The sequence below is a fragment of the Lachnellula hyalina genome, assembly GCF_007821495.1.
Source record: "Lachnellula hyalina strain CBS 185.66 chromosome Unknown contig00017, whole genome shotgun sequence".
NCBI lineage: Eukaryota > Fungi > Ascomycota > Leotiomycetes > Helotiales > Lachnaceae > Lachnellula > Lachnellula hyalina.
The window spans coordinates 182,738-208,655 of record NW_022157131.1 but is presented as its reverse complement, the minus strand read 5'-3'; the positions used below and the strand labels follow the sequence as shown (position 1 = coordinate 208,655).

General features: G+C 47.9%; 9 protein-coding genes across 9 annotated transcripts; 5 read left to right on the top strand and 4 right to left on the bottom strand.

Annotated features, from left to right (window-relative positions):
- Window positions 1-1,046: 1,046 nt before the first annotated feature.
- LHYA1_G001509 (uncharacterized protein) lies at window positions 1,047-2,249 on the top strand (the record flags this gene model as incomplete). Its single annotated transcript, XM_031146491.1, has 2 exons — window positions 1,047-1,106; window positions 1,152-2,249. The coding sequence occupies 2 exons, from the start codon at window positions 1,047-1,049 to the stop codon at window positions 2,247-2,249; spliced, it is 1,158 nt and encodes a 385-aa protein (XP_031008282.1).
- A 677-nt stretch (window positions 2,250-2,926) lies between these two features.
- On the bottom strand, window positions 2,927-4,981 carry MTC6 (Maintenance of telomere capping protein; the record flags this gene model as incomplete). The annotated part of the gene is made up of 3 exons (XM_031146490.1): window positions 2,927-3,067; window positions 3,124-4,851; window positions 4,910-4,981. The coding sequence occupies 3 exons, from the start codon at window positions 4,979-4,981 to the stop codon at window positions 2,927-2,929; spliced, it is 1,941 nt and encodes a 646-aa protein (XP_031008281.1).
- A 432-nt stretch (window positions 4,982-5,413) lies between these two features.
- On the top strand, window positions 5,414-6,669 carry SEC62 (Translocation protein; the record flags this gene model as incomplete). Its single annotated transcript, XM_031146489.1, has 3 exons — window positions 5,414-5,807; window positions 5,862-6,424; window positions 6,481-6,669. 3 exons carry the CDS (start codon window positions 5,414-5,416, stop codon window positions 6,667-6,669), a joined length of 1,146 nt encoding a protein of 381 aa, XP_031008278.1.
- Window positions 6,670-9,150: 2,481 nt separating this feature from the next.
- On the bottom strand, window positions 9,151-10,355 carry LHYA1_G001506 (uncharacterized protein; the record flags this gene model as incomplete). Its single annotated transcript, XM_031146488.1, has 4 exons — window positions 9,151-9,299; window positions 9,353-9,770; window positions 9,825-10,096; window positions 10,151-10,355. 4 exons carry the CDS (start codon window positions 10,353-10,355, stop codon window positions 9,151-9,153), a joined length of 1,044 nt encoding a protein of 347 aa, XP_031008277.1.
- Window positions 10,356-13,040: 2,685 nt separating this feature from the next.
- Window positions 13,041-15,908, top strand: LHYA1_G001505 (uncharacterized protein; the record flags this gene model as incomplete). Its single annotated transcript, XM_031146487.1, has 2 exons — window positions 13,041-14,112; window positions 14,296-15,908. The coding sequence occupies 2 exons, from the start codon at window positions 13,041-13,043 to the stop codon at window positions 15,906-15,908; spliced, it is 2,685 nt and encodes an 894-aa protein (XP_031008280.1).
- Window positions 15,909-16,409: 501 nt separating this feature from the next.
- Window positions 16,410-17,905, top strand: L2HGDH (L-2-hydroxyglutarate dehydrogenase, mitochondrial; the record flags this gene model as incomplete). The annotated part of the gene is made up of 4 exons (XM_031146486.1): window positions 16,410-16,517; window positions 16,575-16,682; window positions 16,733-16,858; window positions 16,907-17,905. 4 exons carry the CDS (start codon window positions 16,410-16,412, stop codon window positions 17,903-17,905), a joined length of 1,341 nt encoding a protein of 446 aa, XP_031008279.1.
- A 189-nt stretch (window positions 17,906-18,094) lies between these two features.
- On the bottom strand, window positions 18,095-19,895 carry LHYA1_G001503 (uncharacterized protein; the record flags this gene model as incomplete). Its single annotated transcript, XM_031146485.1, has 5 exons — window positions 18,095-18,375; window positions 18,436-18,649; window positions 18,699-18,971; window positions 19,245-19,709; window positions 19,863-19,895. The coding sequence occupies 5 exons, from the start codon at window positions 19,893-19,895 to the stop codon at window positions 18,095-18,097; spliced, it is 1,266 nt and encodes a 421-aa protein (XP_031008274.1).
- A 504-nt stretch (window positions 19,896-20,399) lies between these two features.
- On the bottom strand, window positions 20,400-22,567 carry SPCC4G3.03 (Uncharacterized protein; the record flags this gene model as incomplete). Its single annotated transcript, XM_031146484.1, has 3 exons — window positions 20,400-22,356; window positions 22,406-22,474; window positions 22,545-22,567. 3 exons carry the CDS (start codon window positions 22,565-22,567, stop codon window positions 20,400-20,402), a joined length of 2,049 nt encoding a protein of 682 aa, XP_031008273.1.
- Window positions 22,568-23,169: 602 nt separating this feature from the next.
- LHYA1_G001501 (Heat shock 70 kDa protein) lies at window positions 23,170-25,375 on the top strand (the record flags this gene model as incomplete). Its single annotated transcript, XM_031146483.1, has 4 exons — window positions 23,170-23,196; window positions 23,250-23,382; window positions 23,447-23,512; window positions 23,562-25,375. 4 exons carry the CDS (start codon window positions 23,170-23,172, stop codon window positions 25,373-25,375), a joined length of 2,040 nt encoding a protein of 679 aa, XP_031008276.1.
- Between the last annotated feature and the right edge of the window lie 543 nt (window positions 25,376-25,918).

The window sequence follows — 25,918 nt, the reverse complement described above, 5'->3', positions numbered from 1 at the left end:
AGGAATTAACAAGATCGTTTTCGTACCGCCAAACTTTGGGGATAGTTGGTCTGTTGGTGGGCAGAAGGAAGAGGCTATGAGCTTCAGGGCGTGACTTCAGTTCAATAGGAAAGCTTCGCGAGCCGCGTCTCGTTATTTGGGGTAAAGCTGACTAACAGCGTCAGTTCTATTCGAGATATGGGTAGCTTGTACAATGAGAGATATTGGGGCGGAAGCACTTATAATCGGCGTCCAAGGCTCGGAGAATCTCTCATGCCTTTATTCCTTTTTAATTTTGCTACAAATTGTACCCGAGAAATTAAGAACGCTTTTCTCTATTTCGTGCCTATGTGAAAATGTAAAACAACGATATCTCATCAAGCGCTTGCTCCAACCATAATTATCAGGGGCCGCGCTAGAAGGATTCGCAGTCATCGCCACCGGTTTTGAAGAGAGAGCAACGACCCATAGAGTAGAGGTTGTAGACAAAAGAATAAAGAAACGCTAGCATTGCTATACATGCTGGATGCAAAAACCGCACTTATCCTTATCGACTTCTGATGTCCCCACGAGGCTATTTTTGTAGGAGATTATCATGTACGTATATATATAGATATCCCTCCCTTATCTTGGTTACGCCACTTCCTTACTGTAGCGGGGGAGCAGCGCAGCCACCCCACCCCCGAGGTTTACCGCAGGTCGTCGTAACTATCTACATTCATAGATCTCAACCTGTACTCGTACATAAACTATTCCTACCTCTTTCCCTTGGAATCCCCTCCTTTTCTTGTTGGTACATTTCCAGATGGCTGCCCCCGTAGCAAAAGGTCAGCCACAGCTTTTCTTGTTTCCCAGTGTCAAACTCGTGCCATGAGTGGCGCGCTGATCCTATCACGAGCCCGGCCAGGCAGAGAGTCGAGTGGCGTTGGTAGGTACGCGCAAGTGATTCTGTCTCGAGGCATCCAAACTCCTAAGCATTTACACTGCTATTTTTCGGTCGAATTCTAATTTACGGATAACCACTGAATTTCTGTTTCCTATTCTACGTACCCAAATCGTGGAACAAAATGCCTAACCACCCTGTTGCTGTTTCAGGTGCCATAATCGTGGTCGGTGTTGCTGTAGCTGTAAGTCTAATTATCCTCACTCCAAAACACCTACTGATTCCCCAGGCTGCAATCGCTGTTTACGAATCCCCTCAAGCACGGCAATTCGCCGAAGACGTCCGCCGAAAGATTGCCGTTGCCCTTCACTCCCTAGGTGATGAAATCAATCCCGCAGCCCGACAGCCTCGATTCAACCGTCCTGAAGATGCAGAAGGGTTTATGGAGAGCACAGGGAGTGCCGGGCGTGCTGAGCCTGGTGTGGATGCAGATGAGGAATCTCGAAAACGCCAGAGAGAAGAGCTGATGTACTGGAACGCTGTGCACATGGAGAAGATGGAGAAGGAGAGGAAGTTGGCAGGCGAAGGACCAGCAAACAGAAGCCGGATTTCAAGTTTTGACGATTTCTTACAAGAAGACCCGGCAGCTGAGAAGGGAACTTACGTCTATAATACTGGCACAGATGTAAATGGCGTCTCGGACGATGGTCTCCGAAGCCGCGGTGTTCGAGGTCTAAACCATGGTTCATTTTACGCCAACCCGTTCAGCGATGAGCACAACATCGACTGGGATGAGCAGCGTGCTATCGATGCTAGCCTCATTTCCCCCGAAGCCTCCGAGAAAATGGAAGTCATGTCTGACCTCTACAGCGCACAAGAAGACCCCAAGCCCTCTCGCGAGACAACCGCCACCATCGCCGAACAACTAATTGATACCTCCGAAGAGCCCGTCCCCGACCCACCTGTCGCTCTACCAAGCCTAGAAATGATGCAAGAGACGAACTTTACCAACATGTCTGAACGCATAAGAGACGACTCGGCATATGCTTCAATCCATGCATGGGCCGACAACGCAAACACCAGTTTCTACTCCCCTCTTCCTGTAACTCCAGGAGCCACTACACCTCAACAACAACACGAACCTGTTCCCGGCTCACCAGCAGTCAGCGACCCTCCTCTTTCTGTGCCAGGAGATGGCGACATGACGCCCACCGACTCGGCATCCCTTGCTGGTTCAGGCTCAGAGGTCTGGGCTCCTAGAAGTGGAGCGACGAGCGATGCGGACGTTATGAGTATTGATGGCGAGGGTATTTCTACTCCTGGTTCTTGGACCGAGGTTGGAAGCGTGGTCAGTGAGAATGATGTTGGGACTGGCATTCATCATTAGATGCATTAGCTTGGAATGGCGAATGGAGTGCTGGATCTGGATTTGTATGGACGTTGGCAGAACAGCGCCTGGTTTTGGGACGGAACGGTCTTGCTGGCTTTTAAAGGGGAGTCTGGGTTACTTTGAAGGCATTAGGGAAAATACACTTTTCATTCTAGTACTGGGCTTCAAATATCTTTCAGCCCAACTTTGAAATGCTTAGTGAACGATGAGTGATATGCAACCAAGTCTCCCAGCTAAAGTGAGGCTTCTAACAAAACAAGTCCATAAGGGAGCGAACAAGTCGACGTTGCTCAAGAAATATATTAGTAATAATATACACACGAATCCTCATACAAACCAATCCCTTATTAACTGTTGGTATTACAGGTGCATCGCTTCGTATCACGGACTAGTCGTCTAGTAATGATCTCTTTGGGTTGCTTGTCTTGTATTCTTAGTGGTGTTGTGGACACGAAGAGAATATGCCTCCTCGCTTACTAAGCTACACTAAGTCACGTGGTACACGTGATATATGCATTGCAACATTAACACCACCTTGATCCTACTTATACATCATCCTTTCGGTGTCTAATTTTCTATCCAAGCCATGCCAAGCCGTATCCCCCAAACTTAATCTATACCCAAAAAGTCGATCCAAAAATATATACGCAAGAAACAAACGTTATTAACCGTCATCAGGAAGGCACGCCTTCGTACACAAACCCATTACCACCCCTCCGCCTCGACCGCCTCCTCCCTCTGCTACCCCCTACTACTTTGACGAAGATGGTGAGAGCCGTGACGATCAAAGCAATCGTAGCTGCTATGGCAGGAACCTATATCAAATGCCTTTAGCAGATGCAAACGGATGGGGAGAGGGGAGAAGACATACCAAAATAATCCTCTCGTGCAAATCATCCTGCTGACGCAAACTATCACTATAAGGACAAGTAGCATTCGGCCCACCCTCAACCCAACAACTCTTATAATCCAAACTATTAAAGTCAACCCAAGCACCATGGCCATCGTAATCCCTGTGATTATCCCTCAACGCCTTGCTCAGATAACTATTCTCCAGCGCCGTTCTCGGCGCTGAGAACTGGTAACCATCTGGGCAGGCGTCTACGGCGAAGGAATACGAGGTCGAGTAAGTGGTTATAGTCCAATTGTAAGGCTGGCCGCTTGCACGACATGCGGCGTAGTATTTTTGCGAACAGTCGGCTGCGATCCAGCGGCCTGCGAGGTCGATTTTGGCGGTTGCACAGCGGAAGAGGGATTCGGTGCTTGCGTCGGAGGAGGTGTAATTTCGTGGTTCGTTAGCGGCCCAGGACCAGATCGTGCTGTAGGTGAAGTTTTGGTAGGGGATGGGATTATCGTGGGCTGTGGCATTTAGGAGGGTTACGTTTAGGAAGGGGGAGATGCCGCATTTTACAGAGTTGGTAGTGAGGTTAAGGAGAGAAGTTATGTTTGCTGATAGTGTGGTTGGGTAGTTGAATGTGTCGATGGCCCAGGATGAATTGATTTTGCTCAGTTCGTCAGTGTTGTCTTGCATGAAGCAACCGCTGGTTAAATCCCCTGAGATATCTGCTACCACGTCTGTTTGAATGTCCTGTATGTAGCCATTGGGAAAAATGGTTCCTGCGTCTGCATTGAAGTCGTATCCATCCATTTGTGGGTCCACTCGCCCCCATCCCAACAATAGTCGTTTGCTTTTCGAGAACTCAACATAGCTCGTTGCCGGCCAACCATCCTCAGTTGTGTCAATACCGTATTGGTTTTTTCTAACAGTGTAGTAGTCTTCTATGGGTCTATACATCGTCTGGACAGTGTACCATGAATTATTCAGGTTTGCTCGATCAGAAGCGAGATTGTTTGGCGTGTAGACGTAGTTAGAGAGGTTTCCATAGAAAAGACTACTAAGGGTATTCGAAGCTCCTGGGAGGTCTGTTGGGGCCGAAGGACTCGAGAGCGGAGATTTGTCGGAAGCAGCGGCGTGTATATTTAAAGTTACATAAAGAAGGGTAGCGTCCAAGGTGTTCTCAGTTTGCTCAATAAAGCTCAGAATCTGACTCGTAAAGGTAGACAGATTGATAGTCGTTGTACAGACGTAAGGCCCGATAGATATCAATGGATTATTGGAGCTATCCGGGAGAACAACAACGGTAGGAGAAGCATTCCCAAGGGAGGTTGGAGATGCATTTGAAACGGTCCCAGAGATCCTAGGTAGTTCGGATCCTATAAGTACACTTGACGAACCCGATGTCTCAGACGTAGAGGAAAATTCAGAGCCTGTAGCTTGTCTTGCCTCTAGCATGGACCTAGAAGAAGCGGCTGCGAGCGATGTAGATGTTAAAGTTGCACTCAATGCATCTTTTGAATGAGCAGTAGCGTTTGGTATAGAATCCGGTATGGCAACAGGACAGAATGACCAGACATTTCTCCCCGAATCCCAGTACAAATCGAGTTCAAACCTTCGGAAGCCAACGGCAAGTAGATTCGAAAGACAGTCTCCAGAGCTGTCATCCTCATACCTTAGCCGAGGAAAGCAAGCAGCCTGTAAAGAAACTCCCGGGGATGTGACATAATTTATAGGGATTCTCAAACCCAGATCTCTTTCTGACTAAGAGGGGATTAGTAGGACATACATAGATAGGATGAGAAGTTGTTCCGATTCTTACAAGGAAAACAGTTGAAAGTAGAGAGCCGGACACAGGCTGAACTCCAGGATCCGGAGAGTAACTTTCACTCATTTCGATGTCATTGACGTTGTCGGAGGTCTTTCCGAGAGGCCATCGGGAGAGCCGGATATAGTGAAAACGCAGTAATAGATAGCTTGAGAGAAATGTGTATTCTCAAATCACCTATTAATGAGCAAAGTAGTATCTTTTCCCGATTCACAGCAACATCGCGAGAATTTCCATCCTTGAACGTAATCCATAGCAGGTTCATGAGCCCAGAATGAAGGGGAGCTCGAGGTGAGGTAAGGTGTGTAAGTAGCTTATTTTCTAGTGGACCGGAGCGGAGTCCTGATGAGGGGATGCGGTGCCACCTGTGGCGTCTACATCCCTGCAATCTGGCCTTACAGTAAAGCCGACACGTACATAACTATTATTTCAGCATCGCTCCGCTCCTCCCTCCATACCTCCACATTCCAACAACAATCCGCAGACTGCGTCGCAATAATGGCAACTCCACCCGCCCAAGGAGGTCCTCCCGGAGGAATCAATTTCCAGCTACCGAATGGCCAGCGACCAACCCCAGAGCAGATTGCTGCTATGCAAAGACAGATAGCTATTGACGCAGAGAAGAATGGAATGACAGTTCAAGAATTCGTCAAGAAGTTACAGGCTCAAGCTATGGCACAACAACAGGCTGCTCAGCAACAAGGAGCCCAGCAAGGAGGACAAGCACAGCAACCTCCGCAGCAACAGCAACAGCAACAGCAGCAGGCGCAACAACCCATTACCCCAGGTCCTCCCAAACCTGAAGCTCTCGCAGTCGCCAAGTTTTTAAGAGGCCAGGATTTGAAGACACGAACATGTATTCTGAATGGACAGCGCAAGGACATGTTCAAGGGTAACTTCTCAATTCACTCTGTTGCCTTTAAACATTATTTTAATAACTTCATAGTCAAGCGTGCACTACGAGCTCTACAATCTGATGCCTATACCAAAGCACGAAAGAAGAATCCACTCCTCCCTGAGATTACCGATCGTGCCTCGCTTGAAAATACCTTCAAGCTCCTCCCTCTTTCACTCATCGCTCTCCGAGTGTCCAAGGTTGACCCCCACGAAGGACACGATCATGCCCCGGGAGCCCATAAGACCAAGAGAGTGAAAGGACTGTGGACCGTTAAGATCGAGCAGCAGCAAGAATGTCGCGAAGAGCTACATTTCGTGTGGTTGTATGAGGGATCTCAAATTAAGCAAAAGTTATACGCAGCCGGTGCGCTGGCCGTCGTATTTGCCGTGGTCATGTTCCCTCTCTGGCCCATGAAGATGCGTCTTGGAGTTTGGTATCTGAGTATGGGTATGCTTGGATTGATTGGATTATTCTTCGCCATGGCGATCTTTCGTCTGATCCTCTTTGCAATCACAATGTTCGCTGTGCCCCCCGGATTGTGGCTTTATCCAAATTTGTTTGAGGACGTGGGATTCTTTGATAGTTTTAGACCTGTTTGGGGATGGCAAGAGGTATGTTCTAGCTCTCTTGGGTAGCTTTCGAATATTGGCTAACACATTGGACATAGGAGAAGAAGAAAAAGAAGAAGGCCAAGAGTTCTGGCTCCGCAAATGCAGGTGCTACAATGGCGGCTATGACAGGACAGCCAGCTCCAGCTACAGCAACCACTAGTTCGTCAGCTCCTCAAATGGCCACTGGAACACCAACACAGAGAGGCCTTACTCCCAGAGTGGAGGAAGTCTTTGACGAGGACTAGGTACGAACAGATTGCGATATATTGCGTCTGTTTCGATTGCATAGGGTACCTGCCTGGGCATGGTATTTCAACTGATTTGAGGAAAGATTGGGCGCAAAGGAGAGAGCGGCTCTCTATCATTGATTCTAGCCCGCGAGGAAAAGCATGTATTATAGTTTGTATCTCTATTTCGCAGTACAATACCATCCTACTTCCATTACTACTCGACTTTTAATATGCCGGGCATGAAAAGCTCCAGCCTATCGCGCTAAATGTTTAAAGGCTTTGCTTTTATATAACACGCTTCACATTTTATGATTGCAATTTAATTCGAAACATGTCCATTTTATCATCTATTTATCAGCTTCTATTTCAATATTCCAAAGGATGCCAAGTTTAGGCACATGATCTGCCCCCTTTCTCGCCTGCGTCTGCAGCCAAAATAGAAATGAGAGGAAAGCTGATATGCATACCCTCAAGCGACTCGCAAGAACTCTTTTTAGAAGCACACTTAAAAGCAAGTTCAGTATGCCTTTCCTTGTCTTGAGTTCTACCGTTAGTGTAAACTATAGCACCAAAGCTTCTAGAACATTTCCAGTGCCCATGATACATCCCATAAACCACTCCGTATTCCACCATATTACATCCATCTAGCGGAGTCATGAAAACACGCATCCTTCAGATGCATAGATAATCTCAATGCGAAACGTCCACCATCTCTTTTTCTCAACAAACCAAGTCGGTGGTTGAAATCGCCGCTACGATTATCTATATATATTCCCATTCCTTACATCACCCCAACCAAACCCGCAATAATTGATTGCATAAAACGTGCACGAAGTTCATACCAAAAACACCTCTCACAATCAAAACCCCCGTCGCAAAACCTCTACATGACTTCCTTTTCAAATTCCACATGCGCCCTAAGCCTCCTTCTCACCCGCAATCGTTTCCCCCATTCCTGGAAAAACCTCCCGAGCAAATTGAATTGCATGAACGACTGCGAACAATAGTTGTTCTCCTACCAGCCGTTTCGTTTCCTATTCGTGTGGAATTACAGATCGAGGCGATGTGCAATGAAAAAGGGTATAGTTACTATATATAACTAGAGGTAGGTAGAGCCTCCAGCTAAGTAACACGCCGCGTTGTTGTACTATCATTAAGGCTAGGTTAGTACCTACCTACCTATAGCGGAGACATTTTTTGAAAAGGCGAGCGCGCCAGCTAAAATCAAAGCTTCTGCTGCACTGCACCCGCGTTATAACCTTGGTATAACTAACCTCTCCAAGCTCCAAATAGTCTCATTCTGTCGCAAACGCAATATCTTTCCCAAGACCATAGATTTCCTCATTTTTCTTTATATGTCTGGGAAGAGTATCACTCAAAGCATATGTGTTGAGATTTTTATTGGGATCTGTCGAATGGATATGTTTTGCGTAATGGTTTTGTCTTTTTCGAGATTTGTGGGTATTTCCTAGTTGGGCGAAATTAGAGATTACTACGATGTGCAACGTACCGATGTAGGTGATGCTGTATTTGGCCAAGCTTTTGGCTGGTGGGTTGGGTGGTTGACGCTTGATGTAATGGATGTTATGTACCTTACCTTAAGCTGGACCAGTTTTTGAAAAAGTATATCTGCGACTACTTCATAATGGGCTGGAGAACACTTTGCTATTGCAAATCGCTCACGCTTGTATTTTTTAGTGTTGAAATGTATTTGCCTTTCTTTCTTGTTTCTCGTTTCATTCTTTCAGTTCTAGTAGAGAAATTATGAAAAGGTGGGGGGGGGGGGGGGGCGGGACTCTTGGGGCATGTTAGAGCCGTCTTCAATTCTTTTTGCGTATCGATGCAATGCGGAAGTAGGGGTAGTGGGGATTCAAGGTAGAGAAGGTTTCCGGCGCCATGTAAAGGTTTGGTTCATGAGCGCACTTGACTGCCACAACCACTACGAGGAGAAGTGGCTTGGGTGATATCTTTTCGTATTAGCCAGGGCTTTCAAAAGCCCGTTATCAGTGCAAAGTAATCCCTAGGTATTCTTACTCGAGTATACCTGGGCAAAAGCAAACAAGTTGAGCGAGAAGGAGAAATATGAGTATAGTACAAGGAATGAATCAACTGTCTATTATCCTTCCTCGACAGCTAATCGAGTAGCAATTTACTATTCGACATTCCTTCAGGGGGGCATATTGAAATAAGTGATCAAGTATCACAAATAAACTTCCTACGGAACTCCAACGTTTAGGAGATCATAGAACTCAATTTTATTATTAGGGAAGCCTTGCATTCGCAGTGATCTTCTTTATAATCCATTCTTGATGCGCCTGTCCCGACCAGCCAGGTTGTCCAACGCACCCAAACGCGCAAACTATGAGAGACGCCTATACCTAAAGACAGCTATACTCCCAAGTTTTTGTCGTGTCCACTCTTTCAATCCCGAATCAACGCCAAGCCCGCAGTTTCCAATCCCAATCCAATAAAACCAACCTCGTCTGATGACGGTGATTATTCACTCTTTATTTCCGTGTTTGGGTCTGCAGTGGCCGGTGTTGGTGGCTGCTCTTCAGAAACAGAGGTGGAGCGAAGTAGGTGTGATGGTGTAATAGGCTCATGAGTAATAGATGAGTTCGCATGAATTTCCGCTACATGACGCTCTGTTTCAATAATTAGCATTTGGTAACCAAAAAATACCATGATATCAACTAACCCAATTCCCTGATTCTTTGACGCAGCATCTGGTTTTCCCTCACCATCATCTGGGTCTCGGCTTGGTAGAAAGCACTTTCATCACGTCCTGCTAGACTGAAAGGCTCACTATTTTCTCCGCTAATTGATGTGGATCTAATTCGGGGTGAAGCCGTTTGACTTGGAGTACGCGATCGTCGCTGTGCGAGATCTGCTCGGGCCACATCGAAAGAGGTATGAGGATGAAGAACCGTAGATGGCGAACGGGGGGTGGATGTAGATGATTGTGGCTGGGGAGTAGGGGCATTGGTGAACGACAGCGACCGCTCTGATGTTGGTGTAGACTCGTCGATGACAGCAGGGTTCGAGGATTGGCCGCTTGCTGCTTGAAGTTGTTGGAGATGTTGTTGTTGGTTACGTATCATCTGAAGAAGGCGGTTCTGCATCTTATTAGCAAATCTTTCCGATACAGCTTAGCATCAGCTACTACATACGACTTGCGCTTCTTGCTCCTGTTCTATCTCTTGATGTATTTCGCCCAGGCTAGGGTTACGGTTGTGGTGAGGATCCCCGCTGGGAATGAGGGGTGAACCAGTCATAGAATGTGGACTGGATGTACGATATGAAGCTGTATGTCCTTCGGTAATCATTTCGCCTGGAGATGGTAGATTTGGATCATTGAGTTGGAGATTCACGAGCACAGCAGAGCGTCTGCGGCCCGTGTATGATGGCTGTCGATTGCGTGGGGCGGAGTTGCTGGCCGATCCTAAAAATCTATTAGCAGACTCAGGTTAGATAGAGAGATCTAATGGAAGCATACGGGGTACGGCTCTAGAGTCTTCTTGTTGTAAACCAGCATTAACGGCGGCGGCGGCTTGAAGTGAAATTGAAGTGGAGCGCGGTGAGGGGGAGGGACTTTGTCCCCGTAATGCTAATGGTGCAGACTCTCCCGAGCTTGATAATGCGCGTCCCATGGCTGAGGAAGATGATCTGGAGGCAGGTAGAGAGTTCAGATCTGGAGCCATCGCAGCAGGATTCGCGGTGTTTTATGGCTCAAAGGACAGGATGGCGGGGTAGGTGAAGGAAGGGACCGGGATTGGCAAGATTCGATTTGGAGGATACGAGTATGAAGGAAGAAGTCGGAAAAAGAAAGGGGATATCAGCACTGAAATGAATGGCTATGACTGTTTGTTACGTAGGTGGGTAGAGGTAGGCGGTGTTCAAGCAAACAAAGTATCCTGACAATCTGAACTTCTGAAGGCTTTAGGCCTTTGAGGAAGCTGGCTGTGCTTTGCTTTGAGATGAATGACGTTCAGCTTACCTGGGTACACCAGTACAAAGGTCTGAGCGGCCGCATTTTCTCGTCACGGGATCGGGGCTAAGAAGCGCATCCCGCCGAAACCAGGCCAGCAAGGTCAGGCCACAGCACACAAGTGGAGGAACTTCAGCTTCTTGGCTCTCAGTCCAGTGAAGGATTTTGGATAGCAGATGATGACCCATGGCGGTGAAGGTCATGGGGAGTGCAGATATTTCCAGTCTTGCCTTTTCTTTTGGGACATGATCTACAATGCAAATTTGCATAAGTACTGTACTCCGTACCTATACGTGAATAGGTGCAGGCATTAGGTACTTACCAATCATCTGAGGCACTAGGAGGTAAGTGTAGGGAGGTGAACTCGGTGAGGTACCTAGGTACCTAAGGTAGGTATGTAAATCTATGCACATACCACTTACTCCGTACTCGAGGTGGAAAAAGACATAGGTATCTCTTCCCGTTCCGAAAAGCTATCTCCTAAGTTCTACAGTTCTACTTTCACTTCTACTTCTACTCAAGTAAAGTTGCGGTTGCTCCTTACCGGTAGTCTCGTTTCGATTTCCAAGCCTTCTCTCTGGCCATCTAGGGTTTCCCTGTGCTTGAAATTGCACAGACCAGGACTCGCGAAAGGGGGTTTAGCCCTAGATCTTACCTGGTATCCTTGTGCCATATCATTGTTACCTTATAGTACGGAGAGTGCCGTACGGAGTACCGTAAGGCTAGGCTCCTGTTGGTATTATTAGTAAAGGGAAGTAAGTGTATGACTTTCAACCTCTGGCTGATTATTATTCCTTTTCCCTTTCCTGTCCTGTCCTTTACGAGGACACATTTTCTCTTCTCGTCTTTGAGTTGCTTACTTCGTACCTAGGTACTTAGCGCCTACTATGTGTGGACCCTTGTCTTGCGGCTGCATCTCGACAACCCCTCGACAGTGCTTCTGGCTTGTGACTCTCTTGCAGAACGGACGGATTTACGATGCAGGTGCAGCCACGCTAACCCGGGGACTACTGTCAGGCACAGATGCTCCGTGCGACCCGCACTGAGCAGGGCGTGTCCTTTCATGAGCATTGGGCGCCGAGCAGTTGAATTATCTACAGAGTATTTACAGAATAAGAAAAGAGTCGTTCCAGGGTACAGTACCCCGTAATATGTATAATATCCCGTCAATCGGAGATTCAGCCTTCTACTCCACGCTTACTCTACGCCTACTGAGTACTTCGTACCTACTTACAGTTACTACCCAATGTTTTTAGGCGAGGCGGATGGTGAAAATTTTGGTTTCAAATAATGCGGCCGTTGAGGGTTTGATCACTTCGTACTGTACTGCGGCACTGTATGGATAGTCTACACAGGCCTGCTTCCCATTGGGCAAATAATAGGGCTCCCTTGGAAACGGCTAACCTGTAGTAGTGTCTGTTTCGCTTCTTCCGACCTTTGCAGACAAAGAATTAAACTTTGTATCTTCGTATCGATCCTACCCTGCCTTACGGAGTATGACTCGAGTCCTCTGCGGAGACATAACCAGTCGACACAACATACTTCAAAGTAACTTCTTGAGCAGTCAAGCGTTCCCTGCTCGCGGAACTATAAGCAAAGAACAGGGCTACACACATCCAGTTAGTTTACCGGTACTATGATCCTTGGCCTGATGCTGAGCCCTGCTCACTGACTAGGGTCCACGCTTGCCGGACCGCTGGGAAATGCACACCTCGTTTTTATTCGCAAGGGCAGGCCTCTACTTCTGACCAAGTGGGTTGAGAGGAGAAGCGCTGGGAACCTCCATCCCTGAAGAAGTCTTCGACCGGGGGTCGTTACTTAGTTTGAACTTCATCTTCTGCTATCTTTCCTCACTGCTCGTGTCTACCTTGTTTATTATACTTTAATCTTTCACCTCCTTTTTTCCACTCGTTGCTTTTGAAATGTATATATCCTCATAGGACGCGCCGTCTACGCCGTTTTACTGCATACTAAGTCTACGCTAAGTGTGATATGAAACGGCTTCTTTTCTTTTCACATAGCGTCTTGTCCCAAGATCACCCCACACGCGTCAAACTCTTCTTTGCGACCTCGTTCCATGTCCTCTGACCAGCAACGATTCCTCACCCCAAGTCGGTCTTTTTTACACGCCCCTAGTGACAGAAACTATATCTACAAGTTTACCTTAGCCACAATCTCAATTGACTAGATTGTATGTGTTTTGTGCGCGTCTTTGGAAACCAACATATGAGGATCTTAAGCCTATTCGCTACCTAGGCATCCTGTTGCGAAACATTCTGGGGAATGGCAAGCCTCGACATTATCTGAAGCTTTGAACTCCGCACCGCCCTTACAGCACAAACAAAAACAAACCCGAATGTCGAGTTCTATACGAACAAGAAGAGTTGAAACCGTTGCAATGGCCAATACCCATGCCGAAAACCCATTTCAGGATACTGATCCATCTCATCGATTCAACCCTCCCCAATCTAATTTTGGCTTCAAACGCCGCACACGTCCACCTCCAGTACATCTTAATGGTGTAAGAGATGCGGAAAGTCGGGTGCCTTTGAAGTTGGAACGGCCAGAATCGAAAGGTGGATTACGTGGAATCTTTAGCAGGAACAACAGGTCAAATGTTACCCTTGACCCAGCCCCAGAAGACACACCTCCAGTTTCTGCATTCTCTGAGAGGTCGATGAAGGCTGTTGCAGAAAGAAGTCTTCCTCGAAGCCTGTCGGTAAAACGAACAACGACTGCCCAAACGAGGCCAGTCACCCCGAAGCCTACCACTAGGCTACCTCGAATGAATCTGAGATCCAAGTCTGTGAAACAGGCCAACGTGCCTCCTAGCAAGAAACCGATTATTCCATCGAGGACGAGTAAATCGAGTCCGAGGTCTACGAAAACATACCCACAACCACCAACTCGTACATCACCTACTTGGGATCCTCCACCTCTTTTCCAAGCATACCCACAAGCGGTCAAGCATGCAACGCTGTCTGCCTCGACGCTGTCCGCTGATGCAATATTGCGAATAAGTAATCACAAGCGGAATAGTAGTGTACGGGAAGAGACGACCCAAGCTCGGCAAAATGGGGGCGATCCAATTGCAGCTGTAAAGAAGACGGAAAGGGCGAAAGGCAGACACCGAAGGCAAATCTCTGGCTCAATATCTAAAGCAGATTGGACCCAGAAGATTTTCATTCTGGTCACGTCAGGGTATCTTCTCCAATATGCGGCAACTGGCTCATTTGATAGACTGCCAGAAAAGATGATGAAGCTTGGCAAGGAATCGGTTGCATTTGCAAGTGATGTAATTCCAGGAAAACATTGGGTTCTTCAAATTTCTCAAGCAATGGACTCCGATGGAGTCCCAGCTGCTGACTCCCGGTCCTTGTTGTCAAGGCTCACTTTTAGGGGTGCTGATTATCGAAGAAGTGCAACCAGTTTACTATTAGTTCTAAATAGTGCAGAAGACATGGATGCCTGTAAGTCAAGTTTCCATACAAAGAAGCTACATTTTATGTGCGAGCTCCAGAGCCGAGAGCTGTGTTAGGAGCAAAGGAAACGTATTCCGCAGTATGGAATCCCGGCTCCTCAGACAGCTCCCGAACTCTGTAGCTTATTAGACCGATTCTATTTTTGTTTTAACATACTAATTCGTTGGGCAGGGATGGCTGTTGTGCGAAAAGAGATTGAGGCCCTAGGTGGCAAGAAGCTTGTTTCTGAGACAGGAAAACCAAAAGCGGATGGCAATGTGATGCAGCTCAAGGAGCGGCCGAGTCATCGCTATTTAGTGCAGAAGGATCCTGATCAGTTTTCGAATCCTGCTTCCCCTCAAGCTCTCTGCTTTGCCCCCCCTTGGAACGTTGAGAACCCAACTGGAGAAACAATGGAAGATGCTGCATCTACTCTGGTCGATCCAGAACCTCCGGTGATTCGACCTTCAACTGGCCACTGTTCTAGAACGAACAGCACCACGTCGCGCGATGAGCAGCAGCTTGATAATTTGAGGCATAGCACCAATCGCCTCTCCTACATGTCTTCTGGCCAGCGAACTTTGATCTCTTCACCAGCTACTTCACCAAACAGAGAGAGTTTCTCAGCATCTGAGGATATCCCTCCCAGCATATTTACTGAAGAATCAAGGCCAAGACCAATTGCGTCCGCCATCAATGAGCGCCGAAGGTCCATGCAGAATATGCCTGTTCCACTCCTTGAAGCACATACGCCAAAAGGTTACCGACATTCGACCTACGGAGGCCCTTCCCGCCCAATTCGAAACCCGTCGTCTCCTGTTCCTCCAAATTTCAGTATCCCAACCTCGTCCATCCAAAGATATACAACAATTAAAGGCCCTGTTATCATAATTCCAGGACAACCCACTAACGAGATGCCCATCAACGAGATTCCTACCATAATTACGACCACACCGACTAAAATATGCGAGGCGTTACCCCAGGGGCCTAGGAAGATACCACCAGTAGCACTGAAACTAACCGTAGCCCAATCACTCCCTCTTGTCAAAGATAGCCAATCTCCTCTGCACCAAATGCAGGTCTCCACACCCACCAAGTCTTTGGAGGATGTATCACAAATCAAACCACGGACTCCGAGTGAAATTGCCTCTTCACCAAATGAAGTCGCTGATTCATCCCGCGGTTTCAGCGTATTGCCTCTGAATTCACACGAAACTTCGCATGTCGGCTTCCACCTTCCTGGTAGACCCTCGAGCACGCGTACTCTAGTTGATACAGAAGATCGACTCCCAGAAGCACCACTACGGCCTGCACCGCCGTATCCATCTGAAGCGCTGTCAACACCGTTACCAGTCTCACCACCTATTACTGAGATGAAGGAAGAAGCGAACGTCACAAGTGCTCACACAGAGAAAGAATTACTGTCACCACTACCAGCTATCACAAACACGAGAATTAAGCTCCGACGTCCAGTAAGCATGCAAATTCGAGCTACAGAACGCTCGCAATCTCAGAGCCCTCGATCAATACCCAAATGTACGTTGACGCCCCGAAACCGGCCATTGTTGTCTCCATCGAAAGAAACGACATCAGCATCATCGCTTCTATCACCATCAATGCAGCGCTTGAAATCAGCAGGGAATGCGAAGTCGTTGGCAAATAGAAAGAGCATGCCAGTACTTATCAATGGGCCACCTGCTCCCCCGCCGTCCTGCGCATTGCCACCACTGCCACCAGGAAGTAGTTCGAGCAGCTTGAAATCTCCCGCTTCGGCGAAGAGTGTTAGGGCTTCCGTGCCTGCTTGAGAAGATAGTTTGTCAATTTATTGTATCCTTTTTCGGTACACGTGTTTTAGAGTTGTATCGGATACCTAAAACGCCTTTTTCTTTTCACACCACACGTATCGTTCGATACCATTTTATTGTGTCAACTTGTATAACAGGAAATACTCTCCGAGAGGAAGAGGGCAAATACACCTAGGTATGGGAGCGAGCAATGGCGTACTGGGTGCGCAACAGAGATATTGTAGATGGACCGAATACATTCATTGAGATGGTTTTTTTGTGGATTGTTTTTTGTTTCCTTGGCGGGCATCTGAATGAGGGTTATATGATTGAGACGAGATCTGAATGTATTATTATATAATGACTAGTGCTGTACAATACGGAGAAGGAGATAAAATAAATATACCTATATCTATTAAGCTAAGGCAAAAGATCTGCAATAACACTCCCAAGGACAAAAACTTTGCATTCTTCATTAACACACGTAGTGCAGTAAATTGGAAAAGAAGCATCAATGAAATGATGCTAACTCCGAGTGTCAGCCTTGCATATTCAGCCTCGCAGATTTTTACATCACCACCTTTAATCGCATTAACGAACGATAACACGACATTTTCAATGTCCAAGAACGTAAATCAGAGGACTGCATTGCAATTACAATGAGACGATACGTATGAGCACTGAAAGCCTATACAAAGCATGTTTTCTCGGGCTCTGGGGAGTCAATTGGCAGCCAAAACTGCGTGGCGGGGCTTCGCAACGACCGCAGTGAGGGAGGCTGATTTTACTCATGCTGTATGTCTCACGGGAACTCCGCCGAGTAGGGCTAATCTTAGTATGTACAGATCATTGGCGGCGGTGCAATTGGATTGGCCATTGCAAGACAATTGGCAGGTAGAGATGGGACGAGTACATTACTTGTAGAACGAAATGGTGGGGTTGGGATGGAAACAAGCTCACGGAATTCAGAAGTGAGTGTTATTACACCACCGAAGAGTATCTACTGACCTACTCTCTAGGTAATACACGCTGGGCTCTACTATGGTGCCGACTCCCTCAAGACAAAGCTCTGCATCCAAGGCCGCCATATGATGTACGACCTCTGCCAAAAGCACTCCATCCCGCACAACAACATGGGCAAATGGATTGTGGCCCAGACAGATCAACAGTGGGAAGAATTGGTCAAGGTCCATGAATTTACACGCAGCATCGAAGGCGTACCTACCAGCTTCGTCTCCCTAGCAGAAGCAGCCAAGCAAGAGCCTGACGTGCAAGCCAAAGCCGGGATCCTCGAATCCCCAACAACAGGCATCATCGACTCGCATGCATACATGCAATTCCTACTCGGCGATTTCGAAGACCGCGGCGGCGACGTAGCGCTCCAGTCCCCCGTCGTCGCCATTACCCCCCTCGGGCAAAACGGCAGCGCGGGCTGGGAAGTAACCACGAAAGACAAATCCTCGGGCGAAGAAAGCACCTTCACAACCGAGATCCTCGTCAACTCCGCGGGTCTCGGAGCTTGTGATATAAACAACATGATCCTGCCTCCCAGCAGACACCAAAAGCAATACTACGCCAAAGGAAACTACTTCTCCTATGCCGCCTCGCAGCCCAGCACAAAACACCTCATTTACCCCGCGCCCGAACCCGGTCTCGGCGGTCTAGGCACGCATCTCACGCTCGACATCTCCGGACGGATTCGCTTTGGTCCGGATGTGGAGTGGGTAGACAGTCCTGATGATTTGAAGGTCAATGATGCGAGATTGCCGCAGGCTATTGAGCAGATCAAGAAGTTTCTCCCGGGCGTAAGGGAGGAGGCTATTCAGCCGGATTATGCGGGGATTCGACCGAAGTTGGGACATCTCTCGGCCGTTGCGACTGGGAAGAGCTTTTTGGATTTTGTGATTAGGAGGGAGGACGGCTACGAGGGGTTTGTAAATTTGCTTGGGATTGAAAGTCCCGGGCTGACGGCCAGTTTGGCGATTGGGGAGATGGTAGAGGGGTTGTTGTATAGATGATTCCAATGAGTGATGAGAGATATATATGATACTATGTTGTATAGAATATTCACAAGATTTAGTTAGATTTGATAGTCTCGGGTTCGTAATCAAGCAGTATTCTCAACCTCATATTTTCTGTAGTTTGAGGTGTTACTTATTCTCAATCCCAAATACGGAGATGAGGGTGTGATCACTCCCTTCACATCCTTAATGATCCCCCACAAGAGCAAAATAGCTTTCGTCCCCATCTTCATACGCACCCCCAGCAAAGAACATGCACTTCCTAGGCCCTATAACAGGTTCCACCATGTGTTCTTTAAGCGCAGCGACAAAAGCTTCAAACTCAGGCGTGCTGGTGAGACCCTCATCATTATAGAGATGGAAAGTCAATCCGTCGTATTGCCTGAATTGGAGCAAGGGTCTACACCAGTTTGCTACCGAGTCCAAATCGGCGGTCCAGGTAGCTGCATCGGTGTCCTCGACCTGGCCTGAAGATAATGTTTAGTAAGGATCGCTGAGATGGTATAGCTAGAAATAGGGAAAATCACCACTAGTCACCACTTGCATAGCCAGATCTAGCTTCGGTTCGCCTTTATACTTCAAATCTGAAATCCCCACATCCCAGCTCCACCCGCCTCGACCAACTTGATATCGTTTGTACATCCTCTCCGTATTGTTTTCATAATAGCAGCGGGAGTAGTAGAAATAAATAGGTTCTCTCAGCATGGCTGGCTTGTCTTCTGGTTTGGGATCCATGTGAAGCTATTCCAGTATCAGTAATAAGACTACGAGGGCGACGGCAGACACTTACAGATTTTCGCTCCCATGGATTACTAAAATAGTTTAAAATACCGTTCCACAATTCGAAATTCTCACTACTTGCAATGTTGTGCGGAAGAGCTAATTTCAAGTGAGTTATGGAAGACCGCTGGGGTTCGGAAAGGCCGAACAGGAATGCGTCGGCTGTTTTAAGGTCTGCGAATTGAAAGGCGGTTTGGGAGGAGAATGTTGTTTCTGCGTCTGGAAGTTCGAGGAGAAATTGCTTGCAGGTAAGTCTGATGTCGGGATAGTTGCTTGGTCCAGTCTAGAATAGTGAGTGAGTGTCGCTGCAGGTTGTAGGATAATTGAGGTCTGGACAGGGGAAGAGCAAACAAAACTTGACAGGAATTTGTCTGAGATGTCTCAGAACATATCTAATATGCTCCACCTGGCCGAACAAAACCTTTTACTTCCAGAATCCCATGACTTATGACATTCTCCTGTCCCGGACAAAACTTCCCTGGAATCCTCAAAACAGACAGGAAAAGAGAACAGGTAATTAAGAGATCAAGTAAGGTGAAGAAAATCAGAACCTTACAATAGAGCAATTAGCATGATCTCCCACACCAGGCGGACAAGCCGAACTCCCCGCACCCTTCTCAGCCCTACAAACATGAAAGCAAAACTTCCCTGCCTTCCTCCCCCAAAAAGACCATCCAGCTCTGCTGGGAGAAACATGAACAACATTCCCTAGAGCTACCTCGGCCCAAATCTTGTCCCTAATCTCTCTAGGTAGATTCAAAAGAGGAGAATTGGATTGCCGCTCGCACGCCCCTCTGTGAGCTTCGTGCCTTTCCGCCTGATCCGCGAGGACTTGGGCGTTTTGGGCGGGATAGGTGTCAAGGAGGAATTCCTGGAAACCGGAGAGGAGTTCTGGGTCTTGGTTGAAGAGACGGGATACTTGGGCGTGGACTTCCTGAAAGGGGCGAGGGTTGCTTTCGTAATCGCAGAGGATTTCGTCGAATTCATCGGCGATGTTCCAGCGCTGGTCGTCCAGGTGTTCCTTTAGGGTTCGTTAGCTAGCTATGGGGTTTTATGATATTGTAAGTTTAAAAGGAACTTGGTTTCAAGGGGAAGAACTAATCGCGATTTGAGGAGGATACTCGTGACTAATGGAGGTGTTGTTCTCAGCATGAGTGGAATTGGGTTGGCTTACCTGGACTTTCTGGCGATAGTCGAATGATTCCATAGTGGCATGCAATCCAGAAGTTATCGAGTATTAGACTTGGGTGACTTGATAAATGATAATTTTATGGTCAGTTGGGGAAGAGACTATTAGTGCGAGATACTGCGGTCTATGTCAAGGCAGCACAGCACACCAAGTCATGTGCTCACGCGACCCGCTAGGCAGCTTGGAAGTGGGGGTATTACAGTAGGCATTGTATTGTGTCGAATACTGTCTATTATTCGCTATGCTAGTCTCCAACTTTCCTATTGAGAGGGTGTTGGCTCCAGTAACTAAATGATGGGCTATTTTGGTACCCAAGTGATGTACACGTTGTATAATATGCCAATGCTTGCACTCCTTACGCCGTGTTCATTCCGCCGTGTTCATCCCACCCCCCGCTATCGTAACACCAGACTGGGGAACACTTTCCGACTAGCTATGTTCACATGGAATTCGTGAATTCCATCCTCAGCGCCGACATAGCTGCACTAGTTAGTCCAGTCTGCGGCAACAGCAGGAGCGTACTTACAGTATCCGGCCATCCTGGCTCCAGCTGCATCCCATCGTCTCAAGAGACCCATTCCGCAGCATACTCCTCAGCACACTACTGTGCCCGCCGCGAGACTCCGTTCCAGTTTGATTCAAGTCATCCGAGGGACGCCATGGTTGCCTCAATCGTTGCGCAAAGTCTCGTCGATCTTCATCCTCTATTTCGATTCTCAAACGCGTAGACCGGTCAAGAGGGGGATCCGAAGGGAACCTAGCTCTGTAGAGAGCGTCTATTTCTGCCCAAGGATTATTAGGTGAGTCGGTTCCACGAGGCGGTTGACGGGACGGCGTTAAAGTCAGACGTTCGAGAGCGGATGCTGTGTCGTTATTGTTTCTTGGAGCATCAGGTCCCAATGTTTCCCGCTCAATCGCACTTTCTGCGGCGGCCAACTGAATCAAATTAAGCCGCCTAGGCTCCTGTTCAGCTTGAGATCGCCGTTCTCTGTCTTGATTTCTCTCATTGATGAACGATCTGAAGGAAGCCGCAGATCGCTCTGGATTAACAAATTCTCGAAGAGCGGCTGGTAAATTTGATGTTGATATCCGACGCTCTGCAGGTCGGGATGTATTTGTGTTTGTTAGAGTTTGAATATCTCTCAATAAGCTCAATCTTGATGAGCTTGCTCTCTCTGAACTTTCTCGTGCTTCATTTGCCTCATCCCTTTGACGTCGAGCGATTCGATGGGCCTGAAGCACCTCTAATTCTTCGGTAGTTAGGGGAGCTTGATGTCTGTCTAACATCTCACGAGTCAAGTGTCTGAGTTGCCTTCTTTCAAGATCCAGTCCCAGGTAATCCGGAGTGGTACTATTCGAAGGAGACTCCGCGCGGAAACTACGGAGACGTGGATCTATTGCACTATCATTCGGTCTTGATGTCACAAGTGCTCTTTCGACTCCTTCGGCATGTGAATCGAGCGAGATGACCTGTCTTGTAAGGAACATATTCCGAAGGTCTGCAATGATTATTCTCTCACTCGATTCGGTCCATACAAGAAGGTCGAATGGTCCTGGGGAGAACGACATTGCCCTTATTGCTCCACCCCTTTGACCTGGCCGCGAACTTGTGAAAACTTTCAGTAATGAATCGACATTTTCGTCCAGAAGTGTCACCGTATCAAATATTGAAATGACACCGTATTGTGTTGCAATAGCTAGGTACTTGCCCGAGTTTGAGAAGCATGCCGCAAAACTTCCTCTCATATCAGACTTGTCAGACTGCTTTTGTCCTTCTAGTCGGAGACGACCTTGACTTTCCCATTGATAGCCTTCATCCACAGGGATATGACCCTTCCAATGTGCTTTTCTCTTTACCCTTGTATGTAGGTAGAGATAAGGATCGTCACAGATTGAGACAAGCAAAGTGCCATCTGGAGATAGAAGAGCTCGGTTCACAGGATCCGGCAAGTCAATTTGGTCTAGGATTTTGGATTCAGCGACATCAAGAATGAAGACCGAATGGTCATTGTTGGAAAGTACAGCAATCGGTATGTCGTATGCGGCTTCTGACGCAATGGGACTGGGCGACCAAAGCTCAACACAGTTGACGATCTCTAAGCCAATTTTCGAAGCCTTGGAGGAAAGCGGCCCCCGGGGCCTACGAGACGAGGAGAACAACGAGCCAATTGACGAAGCTTCTCGGGCTGTAGTACGACTTGATGGATCCAGATCCAGAGGCAATCGAGCATCAGGATCTGTATCTCCTTCGGCCGCAGCCCTCTTGTTGTCATCTAAACATACAGACACATATTTTCCGTCATCCCCCCCACAGCACAACCAGTCCTTCGAGGCAGTAAGACATCTTGGGGCAAATGATAGCGTCGTTATGATCTCGCGTTCCTGCTTCTTGGTATCGAGCCGGATGATTTCGTTTCCACTAGGGTAGTAGACTAAGTTCTGCTGCGGGGAGCTTATGAGGGAGCGCAATTGCCAATGCCTATATACATTATTAGATCAACTGGTTCCCAATTCTTAAAGTGGCGTACTCGGTCTGAATTGCAGCTCGATAGTATTTCCTGGGCTTTGGGAGGATAAAGTCTTCCGTAGCATTATGTCTAAAAATGGTGGTCAGTATACGTGTTTGCGTTGGACAGCCATCTAGCTGGTTGTACAGACTAAACCTACAAGCTTTCCTGTTTGACCGCCATGCTCGCTGCCCAGCGCGTGAGGTCTAACTTGTAGTGCTCATGAACATCGATACAAGCCTCGGTGGAGGACTGGGCAACCGAAGATAGGAAACAGTTCTTGAGATGAAAAGTATTTTGTTAATATGAAGGGAAGGGTGTGTAGGGGGTGTTGCCACCGCGGATTCCTACGGTACTTGGTCTTCGTATTATAGTTGGATGATAGTCTGTGAGGCTCGCGTCGGTTCGATGCCACCATCGCCAACAATTGCGCCTGTACTAGTCGACGTCAGGATTTGGTGGAGCAACATAGAAGTAGCTAGCTGGCCAGTGCTTATTTGTGATTACAGTACGGAGGTACGGCTCGGGCGGTACTGATATGCAGAGTTGCCTGATTTTGAGACCGTGACGCCAGAAATACCAGGTCAACGGAAGTCCATGGAAGACCACGCTAACGAGCCGGTCAAAAAATTTAAGTCATCTTTTTCAACCCGAGGGTTCTCCTTCTTTGCATCTCCATCTCCTTTTTCAAACCACCTCTCCTGTTCACCACTTCACTACCTATTCCCATCCAAACCGCATCCTGTTCCCATACCTGTTTATTTGTAGCGACTACTCCTGCAGATATGTTGTCCTCTAGATTCGCGCGAGCTGTAAGTTGTCGCCAATTTTGATAATATCGTCACGTCCATTGACATTCCAATAGCTTCCTCGAGCTACATCTTCCGCCACACGATCATCAACACTTCTCCGCAAACCTTTTTCATCCTCATTTGTAAGATATAACTCGGAAGATGGCGACAAGAAGATTAGGGGGCCAGTTATCGGTATCGACTTGGGTAAGTCTTCAATTCTAAAGCGCCGCTCTTGACGCAATCAATGGCATGCTAATAAACCCTCTAGGTACCACCAACTCTGCTGTAGCGATCATGGAAGGCCCCTCGGCCAAGATCATTGAGAACTCAGAAGGTAGGCAATATAGTCAAGTCCAATCCCTTCAGCCCCTGACAATCCATAGGTGCTCGCACAACCCCTTCCGTCGTGGCATTTGCCCAAGATGGCGAGAGATTAGTTGGTGTCTCTGCAAAACGGCAAGCTGTTGTAAACCCAGAAAACACATTATTCGCCACAAAGCGATTGATTGGGCGCAAGTTCACCGACGGTGAGGTCCAGCGTGATCTTAAGGAGGTTCCATACAAGATTGTACAACATACAAACGGCGATGCGTGGGTTGAGGCACGAGGCCAGAAATATTCTCCATCCCAAATCGGTGGCTTCGTCCTGCAGAAGATGAAGGAGACTGCCGAAGCTTACCTCACCAAGCCCATTCAGAATGCCGTTGTCACTGTTCCCGCCTACTTCAACGACTCTCAACGTCAAGCTACCAAGGATGCTGGTCAAATTGCCGGTCTTAATGTTCTCCGTGTTGTCAATGAGCCAACTGCTGCTGCTCTTGCTTATGGCTTGGAGAAAGACGAGGATAAGATCATTGCAGTATACGATTTGGGTGGAGGAACCTTCGATATCTCGGTCCTCGAGATCCAAAAGGGCGTATTCGAGGTCAAGTCGACCAATGGTGATACCCACTTGGGTGGAGAAGATTTCGATATCCACTTGGTCAGACACCTTGTGCAGCAATTCAAGAAGGACTCTGGCATTGATCTTACCGGTGATCGTATGGCTATTCAACGAATCCGTGAGGCCGCTGAGAAGGCCAAGATTGAGCTGTCCTCTTCTATGCAGACCGATATCAACCTCCCATTCATCACTGCCGACTCTTCCGGACCCAAGCACATCAACTCCAAGCTCTCTCGATCACAACTCGAGAAGCTTGTTGACCCTCTCATTTCCCGCACTATCGATCCGGTCCGCAAGGCCTTGAAAGATGCCAACCTTCAGGCCAAGGACATCCAGGAAGTCATCCTGGTCGGAGGTATGACCCGTATGCCAAAGGTCAGCGAGTCTGTCAAGAGCATCTTTGGACGTGATCCTGCCAAGTCTGTCAACCCAGACGAGGCTGTCGCCATGGGTGCCGCCATTCAAGGTGGTGTCCTTGCCGGTAATGTCACCGACGTCCTGCTTTTGGATGTTACACCTCTTTCTCTCGGTATCGAGACTCTCGGTGGCGTCTTCACCCGTTTGATCAACCGAAACACCACCATTCCCACCAAGAAGTCCCAAGTCTTCTCAACAGCAGCTGATTACCAAACTGCCGTCGAGATCAAGGTTTACCAGGGTGAGCGTGAACTGGTCCGTGATAATAAGATGCTTGGTAACTTCCAACTTACCGGTATCCCACCTGCTTCCCGAGGTGTCCCACAAATTGAGGTCACTTTCGACATTGATGCTGATGCGATTGTTCACGTTCACGCCAAGGACAAATCTTCAAACAAAGATCAATCTATTACCATTGCTTCAGGGTCCGGTCTTTCTGACTCTGAGATTCAAAACATGGTTGACGACTCTGAGCGATACGCCGAATCCGACAAGGAGCGGAAGAACGCTATTGAGGCTGCCAACCGTTCGGACAGCGTCTTGAACGATACTGAGAAGGCCCTGAACGAGTTCGCTGACAAGCTTGACAAGACTGAAGCTGACTCCATCCGCGAGAAGATTACCGCTCTCCGTGAGTTCGTTAGCAAGAGCCAATCTGGCGAGGGCAGCGCCACCGCTGCCGAGTTGAAGGAGAAGACCGATGAGCTCCAGGTGGCGAGCTTGAGCCTTTTCGACAAAATGCACAAGGCCCGCGCCGAATCAGGCGAGACTCAACAGCCAGCTGGTGAGGCGAGCTCCGCAGAGGGCGAGGCCAAGGACGGCGAGAAGAAGCCTTGAACAGCCGTTTAGAAACATCATTTTATTTTCACATTTCTAGCGGTTTTGGGCGGGCTCAACTAGACTTTACGGTCATGTAATTATTGTACTCATATGTCGCACGTGGCGACTCTTCTTTGTTGTCATACCTACATGCTTTACTACTGCTTTTGGGCAAACGGCGTTGGAGCGCGCATTGCTCTGCGCTAGGAGCCAGCGTTCAGAGCTTGTGTGGTGGAGAGTTGCACAGAAAAGGGTATACTATAGCTGTATGAAATAGGATAAGACGAATAATATGACCTCTCCTCTCACGCACTTCATGGCTCTCAGTTCCTCGAGTGATAATAAGTTGCGGCAACCATGCTCACTCAGCAGGGCCCAAAATGCAGCAAACAATGCGCAGGAAGAGAAAGGATTGCAGAACAAATAGATGAATCATAACCATGCCATGAGGCAAATTAGAATGAAATGGATCTGTTGTACTTTGCAATTCCATAGAATGTCATCCTTGCTTTATTCAAGTTTGTTTTCTCCGATATGCTCCTGTTCACACAGTCCTGTCCG